Source organism: Alligator sinensis, unplaced genomic scaffold (assembly GCF_000455745.1).
Source record: "Alligator sinensis unplaced genomic scaffold, ASM45574v1 scaffold264_1, whole genome shotgun sequence".
Taxonomy (NCBI): domain Eukaryota; kingdom Metazoa; phylum Chordata; order Crocodylia; family Alligatoridae; genus Alligator; species Alligator sinensis.
In genome coordinates this window covers 4,512,963-4,533,470 of record NW_005841831.1, presented here as the reverse complement: position 1 = coordinate 4,533,470, position 20,508 = coordinate 4,512,963, and the positions used below count along the sequence as shown (strand labels likewise).

The following is a 20,508-nucleotide window of genomic DNA, read 5'->3' as shown; positions in this document are numbered from 1 at the left end:
CAAGGCTGGAAGCAGTATCAGGAGACATTGGCTCTATGAAGCAGAAAGTTACAGAGCAGAACTTAAGATAAAATCTTAACACGGTGCAGAGGCCTCCTCCTCACCCTCAAGCAGCTGACACATAACAGAAGGCATAGAAGGTATGTCTACAAGAGATGCTATGCTGCCGTAGCTATGAGCTATGGCAACATAGCTCATCGCTATGTTAACAAAGCACCGGTGGGCACAAACCGTGATGCTGCCGCTACTGTGCAGTAGCAATGAGCTACTGTGCAGTGGCTTGTTGCTGCTGTGCAGTAGGGTCGCAAATAACCCATGCGCCTCCAGGACTGAGCAGTAATGGTGATTACTGTGCAGTAACAACTATCATTAAAATGTTCAGAGTTCATTCCTACTTTGGTAATGCTAAACAAACTCAGCTAGTGAAAAGTTAATCTTCACTGACACAGGAGAACCCAGACCTGCTATTGGATAAATTGCTGGCATCCACCTTGATACTGCACAGTATATAAGCATTCCAACGTGCTCATTAATTCCACACTAGAATCTGAAGTAAGTGCTACACTTTACAATGGATACTCAAGAAGCAACAACTGTTTTCCTGGTGCTGTGTATTTCCTGCTTTCTCTTCTTCGCAAGCTGGAGAAAGAGGTCTGGAAATGGGAAGCTGCCACCTGGACCAGTTTCTTTTCCCATCGTAGGGAACGCACTGCAGCTGAAAACCAAGAATTTGTCCAGAACCCTCCACAAGGTACGGCTGCTTCCTCCTTCCTATGTGTTTTGTTGCAGGGAATGAAAAACAGAATGTTTTCAGCTTGCTTTACTGTCTAATATTAGTCTCAGCTGCTGGGGTGCTATATTCCTGGTCCTGCCACTGAATGGTGTCTGCTCTTCATCAAGTTAACATAGACCTCTTACACATATACCATGATTCAGAGGATTGACAGTTGCCTACTATGCCCAGGAAAAACTGCTAATGTCAAGAAATCCCTCTGTTTTCATGCATTGAACCTAGTACATTGGAGATGCAGGCTGGGTTGGAAATTGTATTTATTTATTTATTATTTCTTTCTTAGATTTATATGCCACCCTTCCCACAAAAGGTTCAGTTTACAATAGAAGACAAGACATTAAATAAATGAAATAACATATTAAAAGAAGATGCAACAAAGTAAACTCCCCACCTCTCCAACCCTGCCCTCAAAAGTCAAAAGCAATCTACCTTGCCCACCCCATCCCGCTCTCTTCCCTCTGACCAAGGAGTGTCTCTGTCTACACAATCCAACCTCACTTCCCAACCCACATTCACTTATGGCATAAAAGAAAGCAATAAAAAGCAGCAGTGCTTCAACACAGCCTTACTGCCACTGCTTTGGGAGGTAGTGTGTGGAGAGGTAGTTCAGGTAATTCTGAAGAGGGGTGCCTTTGTCAGCATTTGTCTAAATGGCTGTGATCCTCCCCACCCCTGAAGCTGACCCCAGCCATGTTGTGTTTTCACAGCTGAGTGAGACATATGGTCCAGTGTTCACAGTGCACTTTGGATCTGAGCGTGTTGTGGCGCTGCATGGATACGAGGCTGTGAAGGAGGCACTGATTGATCGTGCAGATAAGTTTGCTGCCAGAGGACGCATGCCCATTGGTGACAAGTTTAACAATGGATTAGGTACTTTTTCAGCATTGGAGCTCCTGGTGGGGACATTCTCTTTTTGGAGAGCAGGGGGATGACGAGAGATTGGAAGAGACAGTCTTTGCCCCAAAGATATTACAGCACAAGGGGTAGATCTAACTAAAGACTTTGGTGCCTACAAATTAAGTGCTGCAATACCTAACTCTCAGATGCAGGGGCAGGGGAAGGGGCAGGACTCTCCCCCCAGAGTGGGGCTTACTACGTGGCTGGGCTGGCGTGGCTGGTGGCCCTGCATGGTCACGGCTGTCGGCAATGGCATGCAGCTCCAGGCAGTGTCCTCAGATGGCAGGGTGCAGTGGGCAGGCTCCTGGCTGGCCCCCCCTGCCCCTCCCTGGGGGAGGAGCTGGTGTTCCTGGCGGCCAGCGGTGTCATGGCTGGCTGTGCCTTGTGGCGGGGGCTGGGGCTGCAGAGCTGATGCGGCAGGTGCTGGCCTGGGCTCCCCAAGCTTCTGGTGGAGGGTGAAGCCAGGGAGCTTGGCAGGACGGGCTGCTGGATGTCTATGCCCCCCCCCCCCGTGACATGTCACCAGGGGTGCCAGGCTGGGGTGGGGGCTCAGGCAGGCCACCCATCCTGCTACAGACATGGGGCATAAGTATGTCCATCAGTTGCTGCATAAAGGGCAAGGACGGGCACTCCCCAACTGACGACTGTGGTGTGTGATGGAAACCCACTGTGCCCTTGACATTTATGCAGCACTGCCATGCCAACTGGTTGTGTCCGCACCCCTGGATCTGGCTGACAATCCCTCATAGACATGGGCATTGGAGCCCCTGCCCCACTCAAACTGGCACTGCACCTCCACCTTGCCCCACAGTGGCATGAGGTCACCAGTCTCCTTCTGTGACCCGTTGGGGCCCCAGATGGTAGGCACGGGTGTGGGCACAGCTTCAGAGAAGGAGGACACCATCATGGGTCTCATGCTGACTCTCTGGGCCTCCCACAGCTGTCCTTGAGATGCTGGGCCTGGACAACTGGCTGCAGCACCCAGCACAGGGACCTGGCATGGAACCGTCAGTCATGTGGCAGAGGCAATGCTCCACAGTAGGGCTGTGCGAAATGGCACCGTTCCATTTCGCCTTCAGTTTTGAAGTTTCGATGGAATAGCATTCCGTTTCAAATTTCATTTCGAATCAAAACAGCTGTTCCGTTTCGTTCCATCAAAACAGAAAAGATGTTTCGACGTTTCACTGGAGATGGGAAGTCAGCCCAAGTGGGCTGACTCTCCATCTCCAGTGAAACGTCGAAACAGGCTTTCTGGGCTGACTTCCCATCCCCAGTGCTAGATCACGTGGGGGGCAGAAAGAAGCCCAGCTGGGCTGCTTTCCCATCCTCCATACTAGATCACGTGGGGGGTGGGAAGCGGGAGGTGGGAGGCAGCCCATCTGGTCTGCTTCTCCATCCCCCATGCTAAATCGCATGGGGGATGGGAAAGCAGCCCAGCTGGGCTGCCTCCTGTCCCACATTCCCCGTCCCACACCCCCCATGTGATCTAGCACCAGGGATGGGGCTCTAGTATGGGGGATGGGAAGTCAGCCCAGCTGGACTGACTTCCCATCCCCAGCCTATGGTCAAAATGTTTTGACTTTTGAAATGTTTCAACTAGCCTCGTTTTGTTTTGAGGCTATTTCAACGGGTTTTGTTTCATTCCGATTTTGCTGTTTTGACCTTGAAATTGGTCAAAACAGTATTGAAATGAAACGGCCAGCAAAATTTCACACAGCCCTACTCCACAGCAGTTGTGAGCTCAGGGCATGCTGCTTGTTGTGGGCTGTGAGCAGGTGGAACTGTCCCTAGCAGCCAGAAGCTGCCTGCAGCTGGTTTGGGGCCTGGCAGGAGCTTGCAGCAGCCTGGAGCAACCTGCAGCCCTGGATAACATGGGCCTGAGAGCCACATGGCAGTGTGGTGATAGGCAGCAGTGCTAGAGTGCAGGCAGGCTAGGACAGCTGGCCTATGGCCTGCTCAGGGGGACACAGGAGCCTGGAATGGCCTCTGGCCCGTGCAAAGTGGCTAGTATTCATTTCAGTTTTGGCCAATTCGGGGGCCAGTGATTCAGTTCGGTGATTCAAATCACCATCCTGAATTGAATGTCCACATTAGACAGGCCCCATCCCCTGCCCGCTCTCCCAGCTGGGAAAACAGGCAGGGGATGGGGGCTTGTGGCAGAGCCCCCCATGAAGCATAGGGCAGTGGGGGACAGTGGGGATTGCCCCTCCCCCCCGCCTGGCAGGAGCTGGCGAGTGGGAGCATTTTTTTTTTTTAAAAGCCAGGAGCTGGGGCCAGGTGGGCAGCCGTGTGGGGGCTGGGAGAGCAGGCAGGGTTCAGGGGCACTCAGGGGGGCTGGGAGAGCAGGCAGGGGATGGGGTCTGGTGGGGGTCCCCCCATGTTCCCCTCCCCCTCCTTCAGCCCCCTCTCCCCGCCCCCTACTTACCGGCATGGATTCTGGATCCAGCTCCCTGCAGCAGCAAGAGGGGACTGCCTGAATCTCCAAAGCTCTCCAAATCTTTTCCAAATCAATTCAGAGAGCTTCAGATCAATTCAGACCTTTTCCTGATTCGATTCAGATTTGGAGATTCAGCCACCAAATTGGGCTAAATCTCCTCCAAATTGAATCAGCACCCGAAGCTTCGCACAGCCCTACTGAGGTAGGGGCTGCCATAGAAGCATTCCAACCCTGGGGCAGGAAAGGCTCCCAGCCTGGAGCCCTGGGGCTAGCCTCAGGCCAGCCCCCAGATGGCAGAGCTGACATAGGAGCAAACTTGCTCCTGGGTTGTGTCTATGTGTATGTAACTGCTCAGTAACTAATCATGAGTAAATTTGCTATCAGCACTTGCTGGTAGCAAATTTACTTGCGATTAAGCCTTTTTACTGTGCAATAAGCATGCACATGTGTAGACATGTGTGCTGAACAGTAAACTATGCTACTTCTCAGTTAAGTGTCTTATGTAGATGTGTCCACAGAATGTTAGATTCCTTAAAATAGGTTAAAAAACCCAAACAATTAGCAGGGAGCTGTGTTGATGAGTATGTCTACATCAGGCTGGCTTTGAATCTGGTGATCTGGCAGGGGGCTGGCATGGTTTTCAATCCCTTCAGCCTGTATCCTTATGTCCCCTGTCCTGGCTGAGTGCTTGAGACTACTGTATGAAGCAGGGGGCACCACCAGCCTCCTCTTACACCTTCATTTTAATAACAAAACACATGGGACTGTGGAGGCCCCTGGCAACACTACACTTTAGATGTGATTAACCACTAATCATGTCTTCAGTAGTAACCTGGCCACACATTCATGCAGCTAATAGTGTGAAAAAACAGGGAATAAGCTACAAAATTATTATACAACATATGTATAATAACTTTGTGGCTGGTTCCCATTTCATCTTAAATTGAACATGTAGCTGGTGCACTCTTAGGGCTAGGAATGGTGATCAGCTGATTGGGAGTGCTTCCAGCCTCAGAGCACACTGGAGTCTTGAAGTCAGCTGACTGATATGCCCAGTCATGGGTGTACAGGGCCGCCAGCTTCCTACTTTCCTGTGCAGGGGGAGCCCGGGATCATGATTCTGGGCTCCCCCTGCACTGATCCCCGATTCCACAATCACTCCTCCTGCCATGCATGTTTAGCATAGCAGGAGTGCAACTGCTGGGAATGTGGATCAGATCCCATCACATCTTTAACTGAACTTCCATCAGTATCTAAGATTGTGTTAGGCAACATAAGAGCAGACCTAAGGGATTGGGTCCTCTAAGGGCTTCAACATAGCTGTACCTAGTTTCTGGATACAGATTGCACTGAAGCAGGAGCTGGGCACCAACAGCTTAGTCTTGGACAATTCTAAACTTACACAGAAGCAAGTGCATATTGAAATGGAGGGTAAACCAGTGAGGTACCTGCTGGGCTGGGTCCTTCCCAGGTCAGGCAGCAGCTGAGCAATAGTTTTCAGGACAGGATCCATCTAAGTCCTGCTTTGTATATGGCCCCAAATCTAGCAAGTAAAATGACAGCACTATCATGTAATTCTTCAGCTTACACTGCACTGTTTCAGTATTTAATAATATCCTTTAGGGGCATGAAAGTTTACAAATCAGTCTACTTTCATCTCTATGAGTAGAGAGAGGTAGATAGCCATGTTAGAAGTCAGGCAGATAGCAAGGCAGGGTGGCACTTTAGGCACCTAATATACTCTCATTTAATGACATGGTGGATGGCAAGTGAAGTGATTTTGGGAGGGGGTATCAGATCCCAGTAGCACCATTACTATTTGCCAGTGCGGAGGGAGCCTTGGCTGTCTCTACCCTGGCTAGTTGAAAGCTGGATGCCCACATGCAGGGCTGACAATCAACTGATATTCAGCCCTGCTGGACTGTCTTTGGTCTTGTTCAAGACCTGGGGCTGTCTGGGAAATGGGACCGGGAATCAGCTGATTTTTGGCTGCAACCCTGTACAGTCCCAAGTCTGGTTAACCTGGGGTTGTATGGGCAGATAATCAGGTGATTTTTGGCTCTGGATACCCTGGGTTTGAGACCCAAGGCTGTCAGGGCCAAAGCCACCAATCAGCTGATTGTCAAAACCCTGCACTAGGCAATGCTGGCTCAGCTGCTCAGTACTGGGGGAGCAGAGGCTTCTTCCCCTGCCTGGGACTTTAAATACATCTTAGGTATAGACAGAAATGCAGCTCCCAGCTGTAATTCATGGTGCTTTGCAGGAAGCGCTGTGAGTTACAGCAATCCCCCCAACCCAACAGGTGTTTACTGTTGGATCCCAGAGGCTGGGGGATTCAGCTTCAATTTGGAGCTGCTGTGAGTCTGAATGGGAGGAGGGGAAGGGAGCAGAGGGATTATGGTCTGGAGTGTTTTCAGTCAGCACTGGAGGGTGGGGGGGTGGATTGAAGCCCCCACCCTTCCTCCCCACCCTGGCTCTGCTTCCTTCCCTCCTTCCCATTCTGAAGGTAGCACTGGGAGAAGGGCTGAGAAGGGTGGGGTGCATGAGACAGGCTGGTGGTATGCCCTCTGTCCATGGTGGCCTTGGGTTTCCTTCCTGGGGACCCCTTGCTGCTCTGAAATTCCTCCTTTTGTATTCTTTCTCCCCCTCTGATGACTCTTCATCTTTGGGCATCGTTGATTGGTATCCTTGTGCTCATCATACTGTCCATGTTCTCTCCTGTCAGCATACAAGCTTCCCTAGCTTTATCCTGTACATGCATTCCTGGAAAACGACACATAACTTGAATTCGCATAGAGGGAACCAACTTTACAATGTAACAAATAGGGATACATTCCAAAACCTTGACTGTACTGACCCCCTCAACTGTACTGACGTAGCACCGTGCTGCTCCAGGGGCAGTTGCAGCTCCAAAAGCATGGGCACCAGCTGCCCTGAGTGGCAGCTGCAGACACTGCTGTCGGGCGGCATCATGGCTTACAGCTCCCGGGGTGCCACACTGACAGGGCAGGACTGGGCCAGGGTGCAGGGTGCAGCAACCCGGCCAAGGCACCACCACCCAGTTCAGCCTCCTCTCTCCCCCCGATAAATTTTTCTTCCTCTGTCTATGGCATCACTCCCACAATGCACTGCACAAATCAGCTGACTGTGGGCTTCCACCACATTGATCACATAAGAGTGAATTTACCTCGCATATAACCAATTTTTTTGGTATAAAAAGGCTTGCAAAGGAGTGAATTCATGCATACAGAACCCGTATAAAGCAAGGGAAACCTGTATTCCTTTGTTTCACAAACACATTACACGCACCTATCCTAATTTGGTTGTTTCTTGTGTCCTCCTAATTTAGTCTGTTCCCCAAAACTGGAAATCCCAAGGGCTCTGCAACTGAGCACTGCGATGTGGCAAATGCACTGGAGTCCCTTCTCATGTTATGGAACTCTGTGGTACGTCTTCAATTTCCCAGCCTGTGTGTCTGCTTGCTGCTTGCCTGTTTCAGACACAGTGGGCTTTGAAGGAAACTTTATTACAAACAGGCTTTTAGAAATCACTTTACCCTTGCTGTTTCCCTGGACCATTATTCTAATACATATCTACTTTACCTATAAGTCAATTACCAAAAGCAAACCTCTAAATATAATTTTCTAGCCATCAATAGGGTTCTGCCACAGGCTTTTGTGTATTTCTGGAATTACTTTCTGCCTTTTCATTCCCAGCACTGTGTCCCAAGCTGTTTCCTCCTCTTATTCATTCTCCAGGGATTGTTTTTAGCAATGGGGAGCGATGGAAGCAGCTCCGTCAATTTGCTCTCACCACCCTGAGGAATTTTGGGATGGGAAAAAGAAGCATTGAGATGCAGATCCAGGAAGAAGCCCAGTATCTGGTGAAGAAGCTCAGCAGCACCCAGAGTTGGTTTCCTGTTTATTACAGTTATAAATTAAGGTTTAGAGAACGCTAAGGTTGCAAAGTCCAGGTCAAGCACTCAGAAGTTAGGAATAGCCAGAATTAGCATGTCCTGTGTCACCTTAATTTGGAATGTGTGCATTATGATGCAGTCATCATATGTCCAGTCCTGATCCAGTCATGTGGGGGGAAGGGGCTGTGGCCTGGCCTCAATCCTGGTGTGCAGGGGGAAATGGTATGGCCCACCCTCACAGGGAAAAGAGTATGTGGCCCAGCTGCATGGAGGGAAAGGGGTGTGACCTGGCCCCAATTTGGCTGTGCGGGAGGATGTGTCAAAGCCTGGCCCCAGTCTTATGCATGGGGCTTGGGAATTCGGCAGCAGGGGGAATAGATGTATTAATTACCAGTCTCCATGCTGCAAAATTTCCTGATCTGTGGGGAGCCCTGCAGACCAGATGCCATGGTTCTGTGAACCAAATTTGGCTCATGGGCCAGAAGTTGAGCACCCCTGGGTTACACAAACACCTGGAATAGTTTAGACAGGGATGATCCTGCCTTGAGTAGGTGGCTTGCCTAGATGACTTCTGGAGATCCCTTCCAGACCTGTTTTATATGATTTATATAATTAACTAATCATTCAGTGTTTGGCCCTTCATTACTGACTACATAAAATCCAAATTCTGCACAGAATTCTTAAATTTCCCGATGCATTTTTCTATAGAATGCTTATCACTTTACCCTAATCATTTTTAAACAAACATTGAGGAATTGATCTTAGTTCATCCTAGTGAAACAGGCTGATGCTACCCCTATTTCACACACAGCAAAGCAGTACAATCAAAGTTTAAATTGCTAATTACTTTGGGGTGCTCCATTAGAGAAGCCAAGGACCTGATTTTTCAGACTACTCAGCATTTTGTTATATTTTCTATGTTCAGAGAAGAATTCCCCTTCACCCCAATTGCAGGTGTCAGCATGCAGCACTTCTGCAAGTCAGGCTGCAGGTGTCTCAAGTTGACTCACCAGACAAGACTAACAGAGTGGCCACTTGTAAAAATTGCTTTATGTGACTTGCCTGTATCACACAGGAACTCTATGACAGAGGTAGGCTCTAATCTCCAGTACAACACTTAACTGCTGTAGCCAATAGAGAATCCTCTCTCTCCCTGCAATTTCCAGCACCAGCAACTAAAGAAGCAGAAGTCCCAGTCAACAGACACATCAATTCTTTCATATTCCTTTGAGAATTTCTGCCAAGTATTATTAGGTTGGGTCTAGAAAGCCCCACAGGAATAAAGTGAAGTTTATCGGTTTTAAACTTTTGCAAAATTCCCTATCTTCCAGAAATGCCCTTTGACCCCACCTTCCTGCTCAGCTGTGCTGTGTCCAACATCATCTGCTCCATCATCTTTGGGAAGCATCGTGACTACGAAGACAGGAAGTTTCTAACTTTGATGGGTTTGATGAATGACATTTTCCATGTTGTAAGCTCCCACTGGGGACAGGTACAGTCAGAAATCCTGCCCTTGGCCCTTCTCTTATGGGTGAAAGTCACCCATGTGTAGCAGACCAAACATAAGGCCCACATAACTGCCTCTGTTTTTCTACTCGAAAGCTTGCAAAGAAGAATTTTTCCAACTATTTTAGTTGGTATAATTAAATATATCAGATTTACCCAAAGAACCTTGCCTGCCTACAACCTATTTCAGCATTTGAGACCAAATTTCAGTGTCACCTAGACCTCTGCTGGCCTGCCGCCATTCATTAGGGCAAACATATTGTACTGTTTCTGAGTCATGGTTTCATTGGCTATACTGAGATCCATGAAATATCCATTCCCCAGCTCCACATCATGACGGGAGAGATGAAAACCAACAAACAAGCATAAGATTATGCGGATGGACTTTCAGTTACACCGAACACACCTTATTTTGATCCACAAACCTCAGGTTTTTTACTTGACAGGAGAGAGGGAGAGGGAGTTGTCTTGTGTATATTCCCATTGACTATGTACTCAAGAAAAAGGAAGCAGCAGAAAAAGGAACCCGAGGGTTTGAATAGATGTCACATTTGAAGCATTTCAAACACCTCTGAAGTGCTTCAAAGGCAAGCCATATAGACATACACACACTTCGAAGTGCTCTAAAAAGAGCTGCAGCATTCTAACACAATACCTGTTGGAACACCAACCCCTGCCTGCTACACTTGGAAACATTTCAAATGTTACATCTGGCTGCAGACTTAGATGAAATAGCTTTCTTATAGAGGTATGAGCTCCAAAATAGCTCAGTTTCTTTAGAGCCACAATTTCCAGTCCTGAGGTCCACTCTAGGGTAAGGACTCTGGAAGACACACAGGTAAATGAAATGGATATAATACAACTTTGTGTGGGTTCCTCTGAAAATGCACAAATGCTCACACAGGATCCTACAGACAGAAGACAGACAACAGACCTGAAACCACTTGGCGATACCGCTTCTCTCTCCCTTGCTCCAGTATCAAAGTGACACAAACTGGGCCATCTGGTTTACTGGTTCTTCTGTGTCTATCATCACATAACCTATTACTGCACTCAGTTTAGGAGCTGGTTCTTCACCTCCAGACTCTGCCTCAGGCAGTTCTCATGTAATCTCACCACTCGGTGGAATGGGGTGGGCATTTCATTCTTGGCCTCAAGGGGCCAAGGGGTGCCTATCCACATGCTCAGGGGTGGGGAGGGGCCATTTTAATCAGAGTGGTTCCCTGACAGCCGTTCTAATTAAAACATTTAATGAGCTTCAGATAAAATGCCCCCACAGTCATTTTAAAAAGTGGGGTGCTTAATACATTATGGTGAGGCGATGCTGGAGTGTTCTAATTAGAACACAGAGCAGACTTGATTAATTGAGTCTGCTCCAATGTGTTCTAATTAGAAAGTGAACCAGAATGTCTATAGGCAGTGTAAGTCCCTGATGAGTACCTCAGTTTAGTTATCAGACTAAAGGCCTGAGTTAGAACCCATTGAAGTCAGTAAAAAGGACCCCATCCCATTTGCTGACTACTGATCAAAGTCTAGATACAGAAGCGTCCCAAAGTAATAGTAGGTTTTACCTTCAAATCCCAGACTCCTCACCATGCATGAAGATGCACAAGTCTCAGTACAGTTGAAATATCAGCGCCCCAAACAATTCCCTTGTAATCTCACTGCAGTGGAAGGGAACAGGTACTTCATTCTTGGCCATGCCCTGCTCCCTATGATCAAAGAGATATTCTGGAACAAAGATGTTATTCCTTTAATTCCTTCTAGTTGTACCAGTTGTTCCCATCTCTCATGGATGTCTTACCTGGCCCTCACAAGAGGATGTTCAAAAATGTGGATGAGCTGAAAAAATTCATCTCAGAAGAGGTGAAGAAACATCAAGACTCTCTAGACCCCAGCTCCCCTCAGGATATTATTGACTGCTTCCTCACCAAGATGGAACAGGTAACTGGGCAGCATAAAAAACCCAAATGCTAATATTAAGGACTTGCAGTGAGTACATTACTTTGCCAGGTAATGAGAAAACATTGGGCTGAAGTCACATCTGATACAGGTCAACTTACACTAATTCCATGGGTTGACTTTAGTGGAATACACATTCACAATGACTGTTATTACAAAAGCAAGTGCTCAGGTGTTAAGCCTGAGGTAAACATTTCAGCCACCTGTTTTCTGTTCTTCTTTTAGTTCCCCAGAGCTGCCATTAAAAAAAAAAAAAAAAAGCACTGAAGTATTTTAGTGTAGCTACTTCTTTTCTTGGATTGGACAATACCATAAGAGAGAGTCCTGCAACCATGTGGACTCCTTCTACCTCTGATATTAATCACTTTATTTTCAATTAATGATTGTAACTACTTGTATTGATTATAGTGATTAAGAAGTACTGTGCAACACAGTCTGAAGAAGACTATTTCCCAGTAATAACCCCAGTGGCACTGTTGCTCCCTGATGCATTACTGGAGAGGATTAATATGATTAATACTGTAGAGCTGGGTAGAACTGGCTGGTTTGGAGCCTGTGAGTAAGAGCCACATATGTTAGCTTGTCAGATAATCATGCCATTTCTCTAGGACAAACACAATGACAAGTCTGAATTTTACCTGGAGAACCTGGTAGCTACAACATTTGACTTGTTCATTGCGGGAACAGAGACACCTAGCACTACACTGAGATATGGACTCCTGATACTCCTGAAATATCCAGAGATACAAGGTACAATGGATATGCACCCCTCCAGCCACTCCCCTTGCTGTACTCTGGCCCAGCACCACTGCTCCATCCACTCCCTCCTGCCATCTCCATATTGTTTTGTTTCACCAAGCAGACAGTCCTAAGACATCTTGTTCCTCTCCTCCAACCCTCAGAAGTTGTCTCAGTGCATTGGCAGCAGCACTAACAGCCCCAACAGCCTCAACAACAATCTCCCTCTGTACTCCCAACCCAGAAATACACAGGGGAGGCTGCTCTGACTGTTCTGAAAAACTTGGTCCATAGCATGCCTATGACTGTCACAGATCACCCCAGAGCAGTCTTAGATTTCATAGATTTCATAATGGAGAGTTTCTGGGTTTGGAACATAGAAGCTGGTGGATGGGGCATGCTCAAACACATCCTGGCTGAAGCGTGCTGCTACTGACCTGCGGACAAGCCCTTAGCTTCTGGCTGTACCAGCAGTACTACCTAGAGGTTTTAGCACATGGCTCCTTCCATTTTAAGTCAGTACTATGTTCACTTCCACCATGTTTTTGGCTTAACCAATTTTGAATAATATCACCACATAGTAATTACCTGATTTACATTTGGCAATAGCCATGGTTCAGTTTGGATGACACAAATCAGTGAGTTTTGCAATATTCCTCATAACCACGATTTTAGAAATAATACAGCAGAGATTTGGACAAAATTGGAGGAGGCCTGTTCTTTTCTGTTTGTGTTAAAATCCCTTTGTTTCATGACAGAGAAAGTTCAGAAGGAGATTGACTTTGTGATTGGCCGAACGCAAAGTGCCTGCATGGCTAATCGAAGCCAGATGCCCTACACAGATGCCGTAGTACATGAGATCCAACGGTTTATCGCCGTTATCCCTCTAGGACTTCCCCACACTGTGAGCCAAGACACCCCATTCAGACAATACATCATTCCTAAGGTCAGTCCCCAATGTCTCTGTTTTTGGGCAAAATGAATTGCAAAACAAATTTGCAATTAAAGTCCTCTTCATTCTATTAGTTGTTAATTTCTGAAGTAGGAACTAAAAAACAAACAGTTTTACACATTCCAGCCTGCTCTCTAGTGAGGTAATTAGCTTCAGTTCATGCTGAAAATCTCCCTTGATGATCTTTAGGTTGTAGGCTGATAACATTGCTGCAGATTGCACTTCCCCATGGATCAGGCTGGTGGTTATCTTCTTCTAACCCAGGGGCCCCTGTGCGAAATGAAGATGGGAGGCGGCAGCCCCTTTAACGGGGGGAGAAGAGTAGCTTATATTAGCCAGGCATTCCAATCTCCATGCTTCAGTTATTTGGCTTGAAAAATTAAAGTTAGAAATTTATTTCAATAAGATTTTGATTGATCTGCTGCACAGGCAGGTTGTGATTGGTTACACAATATTTGTCAAGTCAAATATTGAAAATTATGCAAATCTTCACAGTTAGGACTACTATACTGTGCTGGGGCTGGCAGTACAAATGTCTGGTGGGCTATTTGTAATGTCTTAGATGATATCATACATGGCATGCTAATGAAATTTGTAGGTGATAACATAACAACAAGAAACCACCAACTACACATGTTAATAGGGAACTCGTACATAGAGCTGTAGAGGGATTAAAAATGTGAGTAGCAAAGTGTGGAATGACACAGCCAGTATATCTGGGATGATAAAATCCCAGTACACTTAGGAAGAGAGGAAACCCGACATTTCCAGCAGAGAAAAATGACTAGATTGATTTTTGGGCTCTATACAGGGGCAGGTCTGGTGGGGATGTTGGTGGCAGTGCCCCACCCTGTCTGGTTGTGCAGTGCATGCGCTGGAATGTCAGCACAACTCCCGCTGGAGCACCACACATGTTGTGAGCTCACCAGTTGATTGGTGCAGGCTCTGGCTGGTGCACCTCTTTTCACACAGCTCCAAAACAGAGGTGATGCTCATCCCTTGGGCTCCAGAACTGTGGGAAAGCAAGCTCCAGCCACAGCCTGCACTGACTAGCTGGTGAGCTTGGCTCTCAAGGCACATGCAGAGGTCTGGCTGGAGCTGAGCTGACATGCCGGTGAGCTCAGGGAGCTCAGAGAACTCACTGCACATGTGCTGTACAGCCAAAGGGGTGTGACTACACCCCCTTGCCATGATCCTGGAGTTTTATATAGTATTTACTATATATAGCATGGGTTTATATAGCATATATAAACACTAGCATATTACATAATAGTTGCTGGCAAGGGAAGTCATCCATGAACAGTTCTAGAGGAATTGCAATAGTAACATTGGATTTGGTACTGAGCAGGTTATTGGAGAGCAGAGCAGGAAGCAATGATCAGGCAAATTTATGAGGAAAGAATAAAAAAAGCTAAATTTGCATAGAAGAGCAGGCTGTTGTTTCAATTTCACTGAATAATAGATGAGAAGGGACATGATCATGTACAAATATATGCAAGGAAGTAAACACCAAGAAGGAAGAGGACTCATGTGGAATGACACTGGCCTCTAAACGAGGAGCACCGGGTGGGATGGCCTAAAAAGAAAACAGTGAGGCTAGATATGAAAGACAACTGCCCTAACAGTGAGCATTGTTAAGGTACTAACAAGTCTTACTCAGCAAGTGACAGATGGATGCTACAGAGATGCAAGGAGCTATGCTCTAAGGCACATCCCTGTTTTTGGAAGAGAACTGGAGGGTGTCATTCAACCAACCCATTCTTTGATCCTCTCTTTTCTCCCCTTGTTCATTCAGGGCACCACTATTTATCCCATTCTGAGCTCTGTCCTTCATGACAGCAAAGAATTCCCAGATCCTGAACAATTTAACCCAGAACATTTCTTGAATGAAAATGGCACCTTTAGGAAAAGCAACTTCTTCATGCCCTTCTCTGCAGGTAAGAGAAGCCATCTTTATTTCAGGTCCCAGCTTCAGCTGTCTCCATCCTCTTCTTGCTCAGCACTCAAGCTCCTCTCACCTTTCCTTTTCAGTGCAGCAACTGGGGAACACTTGCTGTTCTCTCTGACTTGTTCCAACTTCTCCAAAACTCTATCCATACATAAATAAGAGAGTCAAGGGGCTAAGGGTTCTATCTAACCAAAAAAACCAGGTGTGAGTATAACATGTTATAGCTAGTGTTCTGCATTCTCAGTTTTTACCAATTTTCACTGATAAATTCCCTGATTTTTTTAAGTCATTCATTTTTTACTGATTTACACCTGTTTTTCAGTTCAAATCCCTATTAACTGGCACAAGTGAGGCCGCAGCTGGAGTACTGCGTCCAGTTTTGGGCTCCACAATTCAAAAAGGATGTGGAGAAGCTTGAGAGAGTCCAGAGAAGAGCCACGCGCATGATCAGAGGTCAGGGAAGCAGGCCCTACGATGACAGGCTGAGAGCCCTGGGGCTCTTTAGCCTGAAAAAGCGCAGGCTCAGGGGTGATCTGATGGCCACCTACAAGTTTATCAGGGGTGACCACCAGTATCTGGGGGAACGTTTGTTCACCAGAGCGCCCCAAGGGATGACGACTAGGTCGAATGGTCATAAACTACTACAAGACCGTTTCAGGCTGGACATGAGGAAGAAGTTCTTTACTGTCCGAGCCCCCAAGGTCTGGAACAGCCTGCCACCGGAGGTGGTTCAAGTGCCTACATTGAACACCTTCAAGAGCAAACTGGATGCTTATCTTGCTGGGATCCTATGAACCCAGCTGACTTCCTGCCCCTGGGGCAGGGGGCTGGACTCGATGATCTTCCGAGGTCCCTTCCAGCCCTAATGTCTATGAAATCTAGGAAATCTATGAAAGTGGGGAATGGCCCTTTCCCCACTTGTGCCAGTTAATAGGGATTTGAACTGAAAAATGCGTGGTGCTGGTAAGCTAAAAGTGCCGCTGCGCTGGTTACCTGATGCACAGGTTTCTGGCTGGATGGTGGGGCGGTGGCAGTGGCTACAGGCAGAGCTGGGGGCACAGGGTGTCAGTGGTTGCACCGGGGCCAGGGGAGGGTGGCTGGAGCCACTACCGGGGGGCGGGATGGGCCACGGGAATCGCTCCTGGGGCAGGCAGATCCAAGCTGCACCCTGGCAGCTCCAGCTTTGGCCCTGCCCCAAGCACTGGGAGCTGTGAGCCCTGCTGGGCAGGGGGGCAGGCTAGAGAGCCTGCCCCCACTCCCTGTGGTGGGCACTGCACCCAGCCACTCTGCACGGGCCCACGGGGCTGGAGCTGCTGCCTGCAGGGCAGGGCTCCCGGCTCTGACCCCGGGAGAAGTGGAGATGTCAGTGCCAGGGTTGGGTTCCCCCGGCCACCACATCTGGCCATGCACCACTCCCCACTCCCCCTAAATGCCAGGGCAGCCCAGCAGCAGGCTGCTGCAGCAAGAGGGTTGCGGTGTGAACACAGCCAGGGAAGAAAGGCAGGGCACAGCACCATGTGCTTCCTGCCGCTGATCCAGAGGCATGCGCTCCCCAGGAAGAGACTGGCACAAGCCCCCCCAGCCCGCAGCCCTCCCCGGGGGCGCATAGCAGCAAGAGCCACACTCCACACCCACTGACAGCTCTCCCCGCTTTGCTCCCTGCTGCAGCCCTGGGAGTAGCCAATGGGCTGCACTGCACCCCTCCCTTCCACCCCTTCCCTAGTCCCAGCCTTACTCCCTCCCTCACCACCAATTTTTCCCCAATTCAAACTGGTTTTTTTTCTTTTCTTCCTTTTATCTTGATTTCATCCCAGTTTTTATATTTCAAAGGTAAACCCTGAAAAATTCCCGGATTAAAAAGAAAAATTAAAACTGAGAATTCAGAACACTAGTTATAGCATACAAAAGCATACAGGTAACACTAGGTCATCTGTCTGTGACCAGGTCCTGCTCTTTGCTCAGCGTGATTCCTCCCTGCTGCTCCTCAAGTTTCCCTATTAGGCTCCACTCACTTATTTTGCAAAAGCCTGAACACTATCAATACTAAATGTCCCTCACACCCTGATAGAGCCCTAAAACTCAATTCAGATCCATGTGTGCAGACTGGCCATGTGTGCAAGTCAGAACTGACTCAGATGTATACATGTACACCATCATGAAACTGCTGTGAGTGAAAGGAGAATTCAGCCCTTCCTGTCTCGTTTCATTGCATATACATGAATTCAGGGATTTTGGTTTTCTCTTTTTTAAAATAGCAAATTCTTTGATAAAAAATCCCAAATTCTCTTACTTTAAAAATCCCAAATCCACATTTTTCCATGATAAAAATTAAACATCACTCTATATATAGGTATCAGTTGAACACAATGTTTTATTGCTAGATTTGCAATTTTAACACAGTTTAGAAGTCTACTAGTTCCTCAATCATTATAATGAAATAAATTCTAAATACCTTTATATTTTGACATTTGATTTTGGTTTTTTTTATAATGGAAAATCAGAGCTTCCCCTGCCCCCTTCACTCATCAGGACATGGGTCCAGCTGCAGCTGCCCTCCACCTCCCACTACTTTGTGGTAGTGCCCTGCCCCTGCCCCTCACTCCCAACCCACAGCAACCCCAGCCCTGCTGGTGCCCCTCACTCCCAACTTGCTGCTTCCCACACCCCAGTGTATGAACAAGAGGGTGAGTATGTGGGGAAAGAGGGGTGTGGGCACAGATGATGCACTGTGGAGGGCACACATGACATGGTGGAGGAGTGGGGGGGCACAAGCAATGGGGGGCATGTGCCCCCCAAATTTCTGCATCTACAGTAGGGTGCAGGGCTGCAGCCTGGCCATACCAGTTGCCAACAGGAGCTGCTGCTATGGCACAGTGCATGGGATCTGGTGTAGGAGGGAGCACTGTGTCACAATGGTCACCAAAGTGAGGCACCCCCTGCCTACCCAACAGTAGCAAGGGCCACAACGCCACGCTGCCACCACCACTGTGCCTCACCTTGGTGCCCATGGCAGTATGCCACTCCCTCCTGCACCAGGCTGCAGGTGGCTCCTGCCCAGAGCTGGTCTGGCCAGGCTGCAGCCCTGAACCCGGTGCCCCGCTGTGGGTGCAGAAATCTGGGGAGGCACATGCCTCCCTGGGCACTCCCACCATGCATCTCCTATGCCCTGTGACCCCCACCCCTCTGCACCCCTGACCCTTGACCTGGAGGGAGCTGTGGGTGTTGCTTTCTACCACTGCTGGGCTGCCACATGCATGTGTGCATGCAGCATGTGCATGTATGCACATGCTGCCCCTTGCAGGCTGGAACTCTGCCAGCCTGCAAGAGGAAACCCAGTTTCCCACATGTTTTTCCTTTAAAGGAGGGGAAAATCCTTTAAAGCTGCAGAATTCCGTGTTTTTCCGCAGCAGATGGAAAACCCGGATCCCTGCTCATGATGCTCACATACTTTCCTACTTGTCACTCCCTGCCTTTCTACCTAGTTCATCATCACCACGTTACTTCCCACTGCTATGGAATGGACGGCTGGGGAATTTCAGAAGCTCTCAGTCAAGTCACTGTCCACCTTGCTAAGTACTGGCTAGTAAAGGGCCCACATTGATTTGCTGAGCTAGGTCCTCACAAATGATCTTTGAATGGCTTCTTCAGTCTCCCTAGCCCTTGTACAGAGTCCTCCTTCCTTCAACCCTGAATTACCCTGGCCATCTAACTTTGACTTAGAGATTTTGCTGTTAAATTTTAACAATAGAATAAAATATTTTAATGTAGAGGCATAGCAGGGTTCTGTGTTCAGGGTAGTCATGACTCATGGGTCAACTTGATGTCTTGATGTGCCAGTTGTGGTGGGGACTATTTTTGTCCCCTTCCCCTGAAAAAAGGCTGTAAGTGGGGCTGCTATTTACACATTGCAAATTAAAAACAGCAGCATCTGTGCACTGTCTTAATTTCTCTATTTCCTCTTCCAGGGAAACGGATCTGCCTGGGAGAGAGCCTGGCTCGCATGGAGATATTTTTAATCTTGGTCACCATTTTGCAAAACTTTACCTTGAAACCACTCATTGATCCCAAGGAAATTGACATTAGCCCAGAAATGAGTGGCTTTGGTAATGCACCCAAACCTTACCAGCTCTGTGTTCTCCCTCGGTAAGGAATATGGCAGAAACCTCCTGTGTTTTGCTTCTGGGCATTTGTTCAGCTGTACATAAGGCTGATCTCAGTGTGAGAAGCAATAATAGAAATATGCCTTCCTGCCTAAGCCCACTGGAACAAAGTTCCCAGAAAGAGTGATAGACTTTTCAAGTACAAGCTAAGAACTAGGAAGTGTAGGAGAGAAAGCTGGATCTCAAAACCCTCTGTAATATAAACTGCGAAACTCAAGTGTAACACTGTCACCTACATAAATCTTTTTGTGATAGTGTTGGGATGATGTTGTAGCCATGGTCCAGGAAAAATGCAAGAAGCAAGGATTTTTGTGGGAGATATCTTTTGTACAATCGGTCTGTTAAAATATATCATCTACAAAAATCCTAAACTTTTTGTTAGCTTAGTGGCATATACACAGCAACCAGGAAATTAATAATCTCTACAAGGTTCCAGCTTTGTCTCTTAGCCAGAAGTATGTCCATCTCACCAGGCATAATAAAATATAAGAGCTTGTTTTAATGCTTATAACCGGTGTAGGATACATTATGTTTAATATTTAATATGCTCTATATATTTGGCATTTTAAATACATATATACCTTTATATATGTATATAAGATATATCTGCATATATACAAATATATATCAAAATCTACATACACACACAAGAATGCACACACTTGTATACCCATATGCTAAAACATATCATGTACAAATTTTAGGATGGAATTATATAGGATCTACTTCAGTAAATGGAGTCAAATTTTTTTCCTATGGGGGAGAAAACAGATCATAGATAGTAGTAATAGTTAAAATGTATTAAATAAGTGACATTATGAAATCTGAAGCCTTAGAATTATTTCCCTTACTGCTTCACAAAAAAATTACAAGAAAATATTACTGACAACTGATTTTAGGGGGAACTGTATAAATCTTTTTGTAGAAACAATCTGAAAGCTATAAAATCATAGAATTATAGAAAAGTAGGGTTGTTAGGGACTTCAGGAAGTCATCTAGTCCAGTGGTCCCCAACCTCCAGGCCGTGACCCTCAGGGTCATCTGTCGGTCCACAGGACAGTTGACTGCCGGACCAGAAGTGAAGCACAAAAGAAGTCCGTTCCTGTTCATAAAAAAAGGTAGCAAAAGGGCTGAGAAACCCCCTTGGCTCAATAGAGAAGTCATGAACCTCCTGAAATTGAAGAGAGAGGCTTACAAGG

At 47.2% G+C, this 20,508-nt stretch overlaps 1 protein-coding gene across 5 annotated transcripts; it reads left to right on the top strand.

Annotated features, from left to right (window-relative positions):
- The first annotated feature begins 560 nt into the window (after positions 1–560).
- On the top strand, positions 561–19,824 carry LOC102385966 (cytochrome P450 2C31-like). 5 transcript variants are annotated; one of them, XM_025211125.1, is made up of 9 exons: positions 561–751; positions 1,501–1,663; positions 7,886–8,035; positions 9,375–9,514; positions 11,317–11,493; positions 12,120–12,261; positions 13,008–13,195; positions 14,997–15,138; positions 19,115–19,824. In XM_025211125.1, exons 1-9 carry the CDS (start codon positions 572–574, stop codon positions 19,294–19,296), a joined length of 1,464 nt encoding a protein of 487 aa, XP_025066910.1. In that variant the 5' UTR covers positions 561–571; the 3' UTR covers positions 19,297–19,824. The 5 variants fall into 5 exon arrangements, with proteins under 5 accessions (XP_025066910.1, XP_006014869.1, XP_025066952.1 ...); XM_006014807.3 differs by having other exon boundaries at positions 9,375–9,535; XM_025211250.1 differs by lacking the exon at positions 1,501–1,663 and adding an exon at positions 7,477–7,573 and having other exon boundaries at positions 643–751; positions 9,375–9,535.
- Positions 19,825–20,508: the final 684 nt, after the last annotated feature.